The following is a 13801-nucleotide window of genomic DNA, read 5'->3' as shown; positions in this document are numbered from 1 at the left end:
AGGGGTGGGGTTTAGCTACTGTACAATAGGGTATTAGAGGGGTGGGGCTTAGCTACTGTACAATAGGGTATTAGAGGGGTGGGGCTTAGCTACTGTACAATAGGGTATTAGAGGGGTGGGGCTTAGCTACTGTACAATAGGGTATTGGTGGGGCTTAGCTACTGTACAATAGGGTATATTAGAGGGGTGGGGCTTAGCTACTGTACAATAGGGTATTAGAGGGGTGGGGCTTAGCTACTGTACAATAGGGTATTGGTGGGGCTTAGCTACTGTACAATAGGGTATATTAGAGGGGTGGGGTTTAGCTACTGTACAATAGGGTATATTAGAGGGGTGGGGTTTAGCTACTGTACAATAGGGTATTAGAGGGGTGGGGCTTAGCTACTGTACAATAGGGTATTAGAGGGGTGGGGCTTAGCTACTGTACAATAGGGTATATTAGAGGGGTGGGGCTTAGCTACTGTACAATAGGGTATTAGAGGGGTGGGGGTTAGCTACTGTACAATAGGGTATTGGTGGGGCTTAGCTACTGTACAATAGGGTATATTAGAGGGATGGGGTTTAGCTACTGTACAATAGGGTATATTAGAGGGGTGGGGCTTAGCTACTGTACAATAGGGTATATTAGAGGGGTGGGGCTTAGCTACTGTACAATAGGGTATATTAGAGGGGTGGGGCTTAGCTACTGTACAATAGGGTATATTAGAGGGGTGGGGCTTAGCTACTGTACAATAGGGTATTAGAGGGGTGGGGCTTAGCTACTGTACAATAGGGTATATTAGAGGGGTGGGGTTTAGCTATTGTACAATAGGGTATATTAGAGGGGTGGGGCTTAGCTACTGTACAATAGGGTATTGGAGAAGAATGTGTCTTATTATTGATCTTTACATGAATGGGTGTAACATGGATCTATGATAATAATGTTAACAGACTATTATAGTGTAGAACTCAATTTCCCATGGTCCCCTTGTTGCCTTCTGCAGTGATGTGGGGTGTGGTTGAATGAGGTAATTAGTGTGTGTGTTGGTATGTGTGTGTGTGTGTGTGTGTGTGTGTGTGTGTGTGTGTGTGTGCGAGTGTTCTCGTCCATCCCAGAGCTAGCTCTCAGTAGCACACATAGTATCTCCGCTCTGCATCTCCAGACATGAGGATCAAGGATTATGGTAAAACCGTTGAAGAGTGTTTTGATTTACCGGGACGTGTGAAGGCGGAGCTTGCTTTGTTACGGATTGAACCCCCTACCGACTGACAGAATGCACCGGCAACGGAACCGTCACCCAGGCGCGGTGAGAGCTCGTGATTAGGCTATTTATCTCTGTACTGAGCGTCAGCTATGCTGATTACGGAGCTAATACCACCGGTTAACGCGATCCATTCTGTCGATTAAATCATTACTGTTGCCGGTGAGAAACCCACGGATGGATGAGAGTAAGAAATATCATATAATAATCGATATGAGAAGGCCTGGATGCCAGAGAGATTCTAGTTGAAAACAGACAGAGAATTTGAGAAAATACATAAATAAATGTGTTTTAACTGAGAGACCAGCGACAGGTTATGATTATTAATATTACTAATATGATTAATTAACCGGCTAATGTAAACAGGCTAAATTAAGGTTAGGCCTTTTTGGTATACAGGTTAATTTACCCCACTAGGTCTGTAACAAGGAAGGACTTGAATAAGGCCTGTTGTAACATTATAGCCTGCCCGTTACTGTAGTCATATAGGGTTAGGGTTAGACTGAATTACTGTAGTCATATAGGGTTAGGGTTAGACTGAATTACTGTAGTCATATAGGGTTAGGGTTAGACTGAATTACTGTAGTCATATAGGGTTAGGGTTAGACTGAATTACTGTAGTCATATAGGGTTAGGGTTAGACTGAATTACTGTAGTCATATAGGGTTAGGGTTAGACTGAATTACTGTAGTCATATAGGGTTAGGGTTAGACTGAATTACTGTAGTCATACAGGGTTAGGGTTAGACTGAATTACTGTAGTCATATAGGGTTAGGGTTAGACTGAATTACTGTAGCATGACTAATGGTGGATTACTTCATTTTACTGTTGGACTACGGAAATAACCAGTCAGTTAATTAGTAATAATATGATAATAATATAGTAACTGCTCGAGGCCTGTGAATTTGTTGGCACCATTCTGTTGAAGGCAGTACCAGAAGACATAGCTACCCACTGATACAATAACAGATCAGTTATCCCGGTCAGATCAATACCTGATCAATACAAAGGAAACATAATCCAGTAAGGAGAAAGATATATGACATAATTGTAGATATTAATATAGTAATAGATAAGAACTCATAGTCCTGACAGTAATAGATAATAACTCATAGTCCTGACAGTAGTAGATAATAACTCATAGTCCTGACAGTAGTAGATAATAACTCATAGTCCTGACAGTAGTAGATAATAACTCATAGTCCTGACAGTAGTAGATAATAACTCATAGTCCTGACAGTAGTAGATAATAACTCATAGTCCTGACAGTAGTAGATAATAACTCATAGTCCTGACAGTAATAGATAATAACTTATAGTCCTGACAGTAATAGATAATAACTCATAGTCCTGACAGTAGTAGATAATAACTCATAGTCCTGACAGTAATAGATAATAACTCATAGTCCTGACAGTAATAGATTATAACTCATAGTCCTGACAGTAGTAGATAATAACTCATAGTCCTGACAGTAGTAGATAATAACTCATAGTCCTGACAGTAGTAGATAATAACTCATAGTCCTGACAGTAGTAGATAATAACTCATAGTCCTGACAGTAATAGATAATAACTCATAGTCCTGACAGTAGTAGATAATAACTCATAGTCCTGACAGTAGTAGATAATAACTCATAGTCCTGACAGTAGTAGATAATAACTCATAGTCCTGACAGTAGTAGATAATAACTCATAGCCCTGACAGTAATAGATAATAACTCATAGTCCTGACAGTAATAGATAATAACTCATAGTCCTGACAGTAATAGATAATAACTCATAGTCCTGACAGTAGTAGATAATAACTCATAGTCCTGACAGTAATAGATAATAACTCATAGTCCTGACAGTAATAGATAATAACTCATAGTCCTGACAGTAATAGATAATAACTCATAGTCCTGACAGTAGTAGATAATAACTCATAGTCCTGACAGTAGTAGATAATAACTCATAGTCCTGACAGTAATAGATAATAACTCATAGTCCTGACAGTAATAGATAATAACTCATAGTCCTGACAGTAGTAGATAATAACTCATAGTCCTGACAGTAGTAGATAATAACTCATAGTCCTGACAGTAGTAGATAATAACTCATAGTCCTGACAGTAGTAGATAATAACTCATAGTCCTGACAGTAGTAGATAATAACTCATAGTCCTGACAGTAGTAGATAATAACTCATAGTCCTGACAGTAGTAGATAATAACTCATAGTCCTGACAGTAATAGATAATAACTCATAGTCCTGACAGTAGTAGATAATAACTTATAGTCCTGACAGTAGTAGATAATAACTCATAGTCCTGACAGTAGTAGATAATAACTCATAGTCCTGACAGTAGTAGATAATAACTCATAGTCCTGACAGTAGTAGATAATAACTCATAGTCCTGACAGTAGTAGATAATAACTCATAGTCCTGACAGTAATAGATAATAACTCATAGTCCTGACAGTAATAGATAATAACTCATAGTCCTGACAGTAATAGATAATAACTTATAGTCCTGACAGTAGTAGATAATAACTCATAGTCCTGACAGTAGTAGATAATAACTCATAGTCCTGACAGTAGTAGATAATAACTCATAGTCCTGACAGTAGTAGATAATAACTCATAGTCCTGACAGTAGTAGATAATAACTCATAGTCCTGACAGTAGTAGATAACTCATAGTCCTGACAGTAGTAGATAATAACTCATAGTCCTGACAGTAATAGATAATAACTCATAGTCCTGACAGTAATAGATAATAACTCATAGTCCTGACAGTAGTAGATAATAACTCATAGTCCTGACAGTAGTAGATAATAACTCATAGTCCTGACAGTAGTAGATAATAACTCATAGTCCTGACAGTAGTAGATAATAACTCATAGTCCTGACAGTAATAGATAATAACTCATAGTCCTGACAGTAGTAGATAATAACTCATAGTCCTGACAGTAGTAGATAATAACTCATAGTCCTGACAGTAGTAGATAATAACTCATAGTCCTGACAGTAGTAGATAATAACTCATAGTCCTGACAGTAGTAGATAATAACTCATAGTCCTGACAGTAGTAGATAATAACTCATAGTCCTGACAGTAATAGATAATAACTCATAGTCCTGACAGTAGTAGATAATAACTCATAGTCCTGACAGTAGTAGATAATAACTCATAGTCCTGACAGTAGTAGATAATAACTCATAGTCCTGACAGTAATAGATAATAACTCATAGTCCTGACAGTAATAGATAATAACTCATAGTCCTGACAGTAATAGATAATAACTCATAGTCCTGACAGTAGTAGATAATAACTCATAGTCCTGACAGTAGTAGATAATAACTCATAGTCCTGACAGTAGTAGATAATAACTCATAGTCCTGACAGTAGTAGATAATAACTCATAGTCCTGACAGTAGTAGATAATAACTCATAGTCCTGACAGTAGTAGATAATAACTCATAGTCCTGACAGTAGTAGATAATAACTCATAGTCCTGACAGTAATAGATAATAACTCATAGTCCTGACAGTAATAGATAATAACTCATAGTCCTGACAGTAGTAGATAATAACTCATAGTCCTGACAGTAGTAGATAATAACTCATAGTCCTGACAGTAGTAGATAATAACTCATAGTCCTGACAGTAGTAGATAATAACTCATAGCCCTGACAGTAGTAGATAATAACTCATAGTCCTGACAGTAGTAGATAATAACTCATAGTCCTGACAGTAGTAGATAATAACTCATAGTCCTGACAGTAGTAGATAATAACTCATAGTCCTGACAGTAGTAGATAATAACTCATAGTCCTGACAGTAATAGATAATAACTCATAGTCCTGACAGTAGTAGATAATAACTCATAGTCCTGACAGTAATAGATAATAACTCATAGTCCTGACAGTAGTAGATAATAACTCATAGTCCTGACAGTAGTAGATAATAACTCATAGTCCTGACAGTAGTAGATAATAACTCATAGTCCTGACAGTAGTAGATAATAACTCATAGTCCTGACAGTAGTAGATAATAACTCATAGCCCTGATGTCTAAGGTGAAGAGTAGTGAGACGGTGAAGGTAGTAATCCGCTGTCGCCCGTTAAACCGGAAAGAGGAGGCGGCAGCGGCTGGTGTTACCCGGACACCGGGGGGAGTGGGCGGGATCGTAGAAATGGACATGCGTCTGGGTCAGGTGGTCTTATGGAACCCTCACGGTCCGCCCGGCGAGCCGCGTAAGACGTTTACGTTCGACTCTGTGTACGACCCCTCGTCTAAACAGCGTGATCTTTATGATGAGACGGTGCGGCCGCTGATCGATTCCGTCCTAGACGGGTTTAACGGAACCATCTTCGCCTACGGACAAACGGGTACCGGGAAGACCTACACCATGCAGGGGGTGTGGCTAGAGCCAGAGAGGCGGGGCGTCATCCCCAACGCCTTCGAACACGTCTTCACCCAGATCTCCCGCTCCTCCGCCGACCGCCAGTACCTGGTCAGAGCCTCTTACCTGGAGATCTACCGAGAGGAGATCAGGGATCTATTGGATCCCAACATGCACGCACCTCATGTCCCCAACGTGCACACTCACACCTACCGCACCCTGGAGCTGAGAGAGAGCCCGGAGAGTGGGGTGTATGTGCGTGACCTGACGTCGTGCGTGTGTAAGAGCGTGAAGGAGATACAGGAGCTGATGAACTTAGGGAACCAGGTGCGCTCGGTGGGAGCGACAGACATGAACGAACACTCTTCCCGTTCCCACACCCTGTTCCTCATCACGGTGGAGTGTTCCCTGCCGGGGCCAGATGGACGGCAGCACATCAGGGTTGGCCGGCTCAACCTGGTTGACCTAGCGGGCAGCGAGCGGCAGGCCAAGACGGGCGTCCACGGAGAACGCCTGAAAGAAGCTGCCAAGATCAACCTGTCTCTGTCGGCGCTAGGCAACGTGATCTCAGCCCTGGCAGACGGGCGTAGCGGCCACATTCCGTACCGAGACTCCAAATTGACACGGTTATTACAGGACTCCCTGGGGGGCAACGCCAAGACGGTGATGGTGGCTACACTAGGCCCCGCCCCCCAACACTACGAGGAGACCCTCACGACGCTCCGCTACGCTAACAGAGCTAAAAACATCCAGAACCAGCCAAGAGTTAACGAAGACCCTAAAGACGCCCTGCTCAGAGAGTTCCAGAAGGAGATCGCATGGCTCCGCGCACAGCTCAGCCACAGGGAAGGGAGGGGCAAACACAGGAAGGAGGAAGGGGAGGAGGGCTGGGACGGAGAAGGGGATGAGGAGGGAGAAGAGGAGGTGGAGAAGGAGAGGACACTGCAGGAGGGGAGGCTGGAAGAGGAGAAGGAGGCCATCAGAGAAGATGGATCACTATTGGCTGAGGAGAAGCAGAGGCTTTTGGGAGAGAAGGAGAGGATGATGGGAGATCTGAAGAAGGAGTGGGACGCCACCGAGCAGCTCACTGCCAAGTACAAGGTACTGTACACACACACGCACGCACGCACGCACACACGCACACACACACACACGGTGTTGTGTCAGCGTAATCCCAGTGTGTCAGATTTAAGGCTGGTGGTTAATCTGATGATCTGGAGATTAGGTCACTTCAACACTCCCCACTACACCCCAATTACTACACTGTTTGTTCTGAACCTAATTACTACACAGTCTTTGTTCTGAACCTAACCCTAATTAGATCCAAGATGGCGTGTCCCGTGTCAGTAATTGTTTTCCTCGTTTTTTCCCCATATATATGTCATATATATTTTAATCCCAATTTCCATCTATGGACTGAATATACTCTCCTGCATCCCGCCTCACCCAATGTGGTACGGATCTGCTATTTTTATACTTCAGAACCGGAACCCCCATCAGAAGCAACCCAGTTAATGTGAGTCTGGAAGGAGAGTTTACAGTCTATCCAGACACCTAGGTATTTGTAGTTGTCCACATATTCTAAGTCAGAACCGTCCAGAGTAGTGATGCTAAACGGGCGGGCGGGTGCGAGCAGCGATCGGTTAAAGAGCATGCATTTAGTTTTACGAGCCTTTGAAAGCATTTGGAGGCCACGGAAGGAGTGTTGTATGGCATTGAAGCTCGTTTGGAGTTTTGTTAACACAGTGTCCAAAGAAGGGCCGGAAGTATACAGAATGGTGTCGTCTGCGTAGAGGTGGATCAGAGAATCACTAGCAGCAAGAGTGACATCATTGATATATACAGAGAAAAGAGTCAGCCCGAGAATTGAACCTTGTGGCACCCCCATAGAGACTGCTAGAGGTCTGGACAACAGGCCCTCCGATTTGACACACTGAACTCTATCTGAGAAGTAGTTGGTGAACAAGGCGAGGCAGTCATTTGAGAAACCAAGGCTATTGAGTCTGCCGATAAGGATGTGGTGATTGACAGAGTCGAAAGCCTTGGCCAGGTCGATGAAGACGGCTGCACAGTAATGTCTCTTATCGATGGCGGTTATGATATCGTTTAGGACCTTGAGCGTGGCTGAGGTGCACCTATGACCAGCTCTGAAACCAGATTGCAGAGTGGATAAGGTAAAGTGTGATTCGAAATGGTCGGGAATCTGAAAGGCAGGGCAGGATAAATATAGGTCTGTAACAGTTTGGGGCTAGAGTGTCACCCCTTTTGAAGAGGGGGATGATTGCGCCAGCTTTCCAATCTTTGACGATCTCAGACGATACGAAAGAGAGGTTGAACAAGCTAGTAATAGGGGTTACAACAATTTCGGCAGATCATTTTAGAAAGAGAGGGTCCAGATTGTCTAGCCCGGCTGATTTGTAGGTGTCCAGATTTTGCAACTCTTTCAGAACATCAACTGTCTGGATATGGGTGAAGGAGAAGAGGGGGGGAATGGGCAAGTTTCTGTTGGGGGTACAGAGCTGTTGGATGGGGTAGGGGTAGCCAGGTGGAAAGCATGGCCAGCTGTAGAAAGATGCTTTTTGAAATTATCGATTATCGTAGATTTATGTATCCGAGTGCAGTGGGCAGCTGGGAGGTGCTCTTATTCTCCATGGACTTGACAGTGTCCCAAAACTGTCATGTTGTCTTGTCTCTGTCCTTTCCCTTCACCCTGTCTCCCTCTGCTGGTCGTGTCAGGTTACCTTTTCTCCCCTTCTTTCCCCCAGCTGTTCCCTGTCTCCTCCTAACTACCCATTCACCCCGTTCCCCACCTGTTCCCTTTTTCCCTCTGATTAGGTCCCTATATCTCCCTCTGTTTCTGCTCCTGTCCTTGTCGGATTCTTGTTTGTTTGTGTGTCTCATGCCTGAACCAGACTATCATCGTGTGTGCTGCAACCTTGTCCTGTCCTGTCGGAATCTACCTGTCCATCTGAGCCCACGTGTGTTCGTCATTAAAGAACTCTGTTTAAGTTGATTCGCTTTTGGGTCCTCATTCACTCACCGTAACAGAAGAATCCGACCAAGAATGGACCCAGCGACTTCGGATCCTCTCTACTCAGCCGTCGAGATCCAGGGAGCGATGCTAGGCAGACACGAGCAGGAATTGTCTGCTGCTCGACATGCCGTTGAGACCCTGGCCACCCAAGTCTCCAACCTCACAGAACAGGTTCACCATCTCCGCCTCGATCCACCGGCCACTTCCAGGGCTTTCGAATCCCCGGAGCCCAGAATCAATAACCCGCCGTGTTACTCTGGGGAGCCCACTGAATGCCGCTCGTTCCTCACCCAGTGTGATATTGTGTTTTCTCTCCAGCCCAACACTTACTCCAGGAGCACTGCTCGTGTCGCCTACGTCATATCTCTCCTTATTGGACGGGCTCGTGAGTGGGGCACGGCAATCTGGGAGGCAAGGGCTGAGTGTACTAACCAGTATCAGGACTTTAAGGAGGAGATGATACGGGTTTTTGATCGATCTGTTTTTGGGGAGGAGGCTTCCAGGGCCCTGTCTTCCCTATGTCAAGGCAATCGATCCATAACAGACTACTCTATTGAGTTTCGCACTCTTGCTGCCTCCAGTGGCTGGAACGAGCCGGCTTTGCTCGCTCGTCTTCTGGAGGGTCTCCGCGCAGAGGTAAAGGATGAGATTCTCTCCCGGGAGGTTCCTTCCAGCGTGGATTCCTTGATTGAACTCGCTATTCGCATTGAGCGACGGGTTGATCTTCGTCACCGAGCTCGTGGAAAGGAGCTCGCGTTCTCCGTTGCCCCCCTCTCCGCATCACTACCATCTTCCTCTGCCGGCTCGGGAGCTGAGCCTATGCAGCTGGGAGGTATCCGCATCTCGACTAAGGAGAGGGAACGGAGAATCACCAACCGCCTCTGTCTCTATTGCGGTTCTGCTGGTCATTTTGTCACTTCATGTCCAGTAAAAGCCAGAGCTCATCAGTAAGCGGAGGGCTACTGGTGAGCGCTACTACTCCTGTCTCTCCTTCAAGATCCTGCACTACCTTGTCGGTCCATCTACGCTGGACCGGTTCGTCAGCTTCCTGCAGTGCCTTAATAGACTCTGGGGCGGAGGGCTGTTTTATGGACGAGACCTGGGCTCGGGAACATGACATTCCTCTCAGACAGTTAAGGGAGTCCACTGCCTTGTTCGCCCTGGATGGTAGTCCTCTCCCCAGGATTCAGCGTGAGACGCTACCTTTAACCCTCACTGTTTCTGGTAATCATAGCGAAACCATTTCTTTTTTGATTTTTCGTTCACCTTTTACACCTGTTGTTTTGGGCCATCCCTGGCTAGTTTGTCATAATCCTTCCATTAATTGGTCTAGTAATTCTATCCTCTCCTGGAACGTCTCTTGTCATGTGAAATGTTTAATGTCTGCTATCCCTCCTGTTTCCTCTGTCTCTTCTTCACAGGAGGAGCCTGGTGATTTGACAGGGGTGCCGGAGGAATATCACGATCTGCGCACGGTGTTCAGTCGGTCCAGGGCCACCTCTCTTCCTCCACACCGGTCGTATGATTGTAGTATTGATCTCCTTCCGGGAACCACTCCCCCCCGGGGTAGACTATACTCTCTGTCGGCTCCCGAACGTAAGGCTCTCGAGGATTATTTGTCTGTAGCTCTTGACGCCGGTACCATAGTCCCCTCCTCCTCTCCCGCCGGAGCGGGGTTTTTTTTTGTCAAGAAGAAGGACGGGTCTCTGCGCCCCTGCATAGATTATCGAGGGCTGAATGACATAACAGTTAAGAATCGTTATCCGCTTCCTCTTATGTCTTCAGCCTTCGAGATCCTGCAGGGAGCCAGGTTTTTCACTAAGTTGGACCTTCGTAACGCTTACCATCTCGTGCGCATCAGGGAGGGGGACGAGTGGAAGACGGCGTTTAACACTCCGTTAGGGCACTTTGAATACCGGGTTCTTCCTTTCGGCCTCGCTAACGCTCCAGCTGTCTTTCAGGCATTAGTCAATGATGTCCTGAGAGACATGCTGAACATCTTTGTTTTCGTTTACCTTGACGATATCCTGATTTTTTCACCGTCACTCCAGATTCATGTTCAGCACGTTCGACGTGTCCTCCAGCGCCTTTTAGAGAATTGTCTTTTTGTGAAGGCTGAGAAGTGCACTTTTCATGCCTCCTCCGTCACATTTCTCGGTTCTGTTATTTCCGCTGAAGGCATTAAGATGGATCCCGCTAAGGTCCAAGCTGTCATTGATTGGCCCGTCCCTAAGTCACGCGTCGAGCTGCAGCGCTTTCTCGGCTTCGCGAACTTCTATCGTCGTTTCATCCGTAATTTCGGTCAGGTGGCCGCTCCTCTCACAGCCCTTACTTCTGTCAAGACGTGCTTTAAGTGGTCCGTTTCCGCCCAGGGAGCTTTTGATCTCCTCAAGAATCGTTTTACATCCGCTCCTATCCTTGTTACACCTGACGTCTCTAGACAGTTCGTTGTCGAGGTTGACGCGTCAGAGGTGGGCGTGGGAGCCATTCTTTCTCAGCGCTCCCTCTCTGACGACAAGGTCCACCCATGCGCGTATTTTTCTCATCGCCTGTCCCCGTCGGAACGTAACTATGATGTGGGAAACCGCGAACTGCTCGCCATCCGGTTAGCCCTAGGCGAATGGCGACAGTGGTTGGAGGGGGCGACCGTTCCTTTTGTCGTTTGGACTGACCATAGGAACCTTGAGTACATCCGTTCTGCCAAACGACTTAATGCGCGTCAGGCGCGTTGGGCGCTGTTTTTCGCTCGTTTCGAGTTCGTGATTTCTTATCGTCCGGGCTCTAAGAACACCAAGCCTGATGCTTTATCTCGTCTCTTCAGTTCTTCAGTAGCCTCCACTGACCCCGAGGGGATTCTCCCTGAGGGGCGTGTTGTCGGATTGACTGTCTGGGGAATTGAGAGGCAGGTAAAGCAAGCGCTCACTCACACTCCGTCGCCGCGCGCTTGTCCTAGGAACCTTCTTTTCGTTCCCGTTCCTACTCGTCTGGCCGTTCTTCAGTGGGCTCACTCTGCCAAGTTAGCCGGCCACCCTGGCGTTCGGGGTACGCTTGCTTCCATTCGCCAGCGTTTTTGGTGGCCCACCCGGGAGCATGACACGCGTCGTTTCGTGGCTGCTTGTTCGGTCTGCGCGCAGACTAAGTCCGGTAACTCCCCTCCTGCCGGCCGTCTCAGGCCGCTTCCCATTCCCTCTCGACCGTGGTCTCACATCGCCTTAGATTTTGTCACCGGACTGCCTTCGTCAGCGGGGAAGACTGTTATTCTTACGGTTGTCGATAGGTTCTCTAAGGCGGCTCATTTCATTCCCCTTGCTAAGCTTCCTTCTGCTAAAGAGACGGCACAAATCATCATCGAGAATGTTTTCAGAATTCATGGCCTTCCGTCAGACGTCGTTTCGGACAGAGGTCCGCAATTCACGTCTCAATTTTGGAGGGAGTTTTGCCGTTTGATTGGGGCTTCCGTCAGTCTCTCTTCCGGCTTTCACCCCCAGTCTAACGGTCAAGCAGAACGGGCCAATCAGACTATTGGTCGCATCTTACGCAGTCTTTCTTTTCGCAACCCTGCGTCTTGGTCAGAACAGCTCCCCTGGGCAGAATACGCCCACAACTCGCTTCCTTCGTCTGCAACCGGGCTATCTCCTTTTCAGAGTAGCCTCGGGTACCAGCCTCCGTTGTTCTCATCTCAGTTCGCCGAGTCCAGCGTCCCCTCCGCTCAGGCTTTTGTCCAACGTTGCGAGCGCACCTGGAAGAGGGTCAGGTCTGCACTTTGCCGTTATAGGGCGCAGACTGTGAGAGCTGCTAATAAGCGTAGAACGAAGAGCCCTAGATATTGTCGCGGTCAGAGAGTTTGGCTCTCCACTCAGAACCTTCCCCTTAAGACGGCTTCTCGCAAGTTGACCCCGCGGTTCATTGGTCCGTTCCGTATTTCTCGGGTCATTAATCCTGTCGCAGTTCGACTTCTTCTTCCGCGATACCTTCGTCGCGTCCACCCGGTCTTCCATGTCTCCTGTGTTAAGCCCGTTCTTCGCGCCCCCGCTCGTCTTCCCCCCCCCCCCCCCATCCTTGTCGAGGGCGCACCCATCTACAGGGTCCGCAGGATTTTGGACATGCGTCCTCGGGGCCGTGGTCACCAGTACCTTGTTGATTGGGAGGGGTACGGTCCTGAGGAGAGGAGTTGGGTTCCCTCTCGGGACGTGCTGGACCGTGCGCTGATCGAGGATTTCCTCCGTTGCCGCCAGGTTTCCTCCTCGAGTGCGCCAGGAGGCGCTCGGTGAGTGGGGGGGTACTGTCATGTTGTCTTGTCTCTGTCCTTTCCCTTCACCCTGTCTCCCTCTGCTGGTCGTGTCAGGTTACCTTTTCTCCCCTTCTTTCCCCCAGCTGTTCCCTGTCTCCTCCTAACTACCCATTCACCCCGTTCCCCACCTGTTCCCTTTTTCCCTCTGATTAGGTCCCTATATCTCCCTCTGTTTCTGCTCCTGTCCTTGTCGGATTCTTGTTTGTTTGTGTGTCTCATGCCTGAACCAGACTATCATCGTGTGTGCTGCAACCTTGTCCTGTCCTGTCGGAATCTACCTGTCCATCTGAGCCCACGTGTGTTCGTCATTAAAGAACTCTGTTTAAGTTGATTCGCTTTTGGGTCCTCATTCACTCACCGTAACAAAAACGTTTAGGAATTAGTGCTACAGGATGCAAATTTATGTTTGAAAAAGCTAGCCTTAGCTTTCCTAACTGACTGTGTATATTGGTTCCTGACTATATTGGTTCCTGAAAAGTTGCATATCGCGGGGACTATTCGATGCTAATGCAGAACTCCACAGGATGTTTTTGTGCTGGTCAAGTTAGGCCTGGAGTGAACCAAGGACTATATCAATTCCTAGTTCTACATTTTTTGAATGGGGCATGCTTATTTAAGATGGTTAGGAAGGCACTTTTAAAGAAAGACCAGGCATCATCTACCGACGGGATGAGGTCAATATCCTTCCAGGATACCCCGGACAGGTCGATTAGAAAGGCCTGCTCCCTGGAGTGTTTAAGGGAGCATTTGACAGTGATGAGGTTTGGTCCTTTGATCGCTGAGATCCTGGTTGAAGACAGCAGAGGTGTATTTAGAGGGCAAGTTGGCTAGGATGACATCTATGAGGGTGCCC

At 46.8% G+C, this 13801-nt stretch overlaps 1 protein-coding gene across 2 annotated transcripts in view; it reads left to right on the top strand.

Annotated features, from left to right (window-relative positions):
- The first annotated feature begins 3130 nt into the window (after positions 1-3130).
- The window catches only part of LOC110521126 (kinesin-like protein KIF3B), a 40951-nt gene continuing 30280 nt past the window's right edge, over positions 3131-13801 (top strand). For both annotated transcript variants that reach the window (XM_090233365.1, XM_090233364.1), the window contains exon 1: positions 3131-6724. In XM_090233365.1, the coding sequence (XP_090089491.1) occupies positions 5288-6724 (1437 nt within the window). In that variant the 5' untranslated portion in view covers positions 3131-5287. The remainder of the gene's footprint in view (positions 6725-13801) is intronic.

The sequence above is a fragment of the Oncorhynchus mykiss genome, chromosome 4 (genome assembly GCF_057628025.1).
Source record: "Oncorhynchus mykiss isolate SJ-2025 chromosome 4, ASM5762802v1, whole genome shotgun sequence".
NCBI lineage: Eukaryota > Metazoa > Chordata > Actinopteri > Salmoniformes > Salmonidae > Oncorhynchus > Oncorhynchus mykiss.
This window is presented reverse-complemented; position numbering and strand designations above follow the sequence as displayed.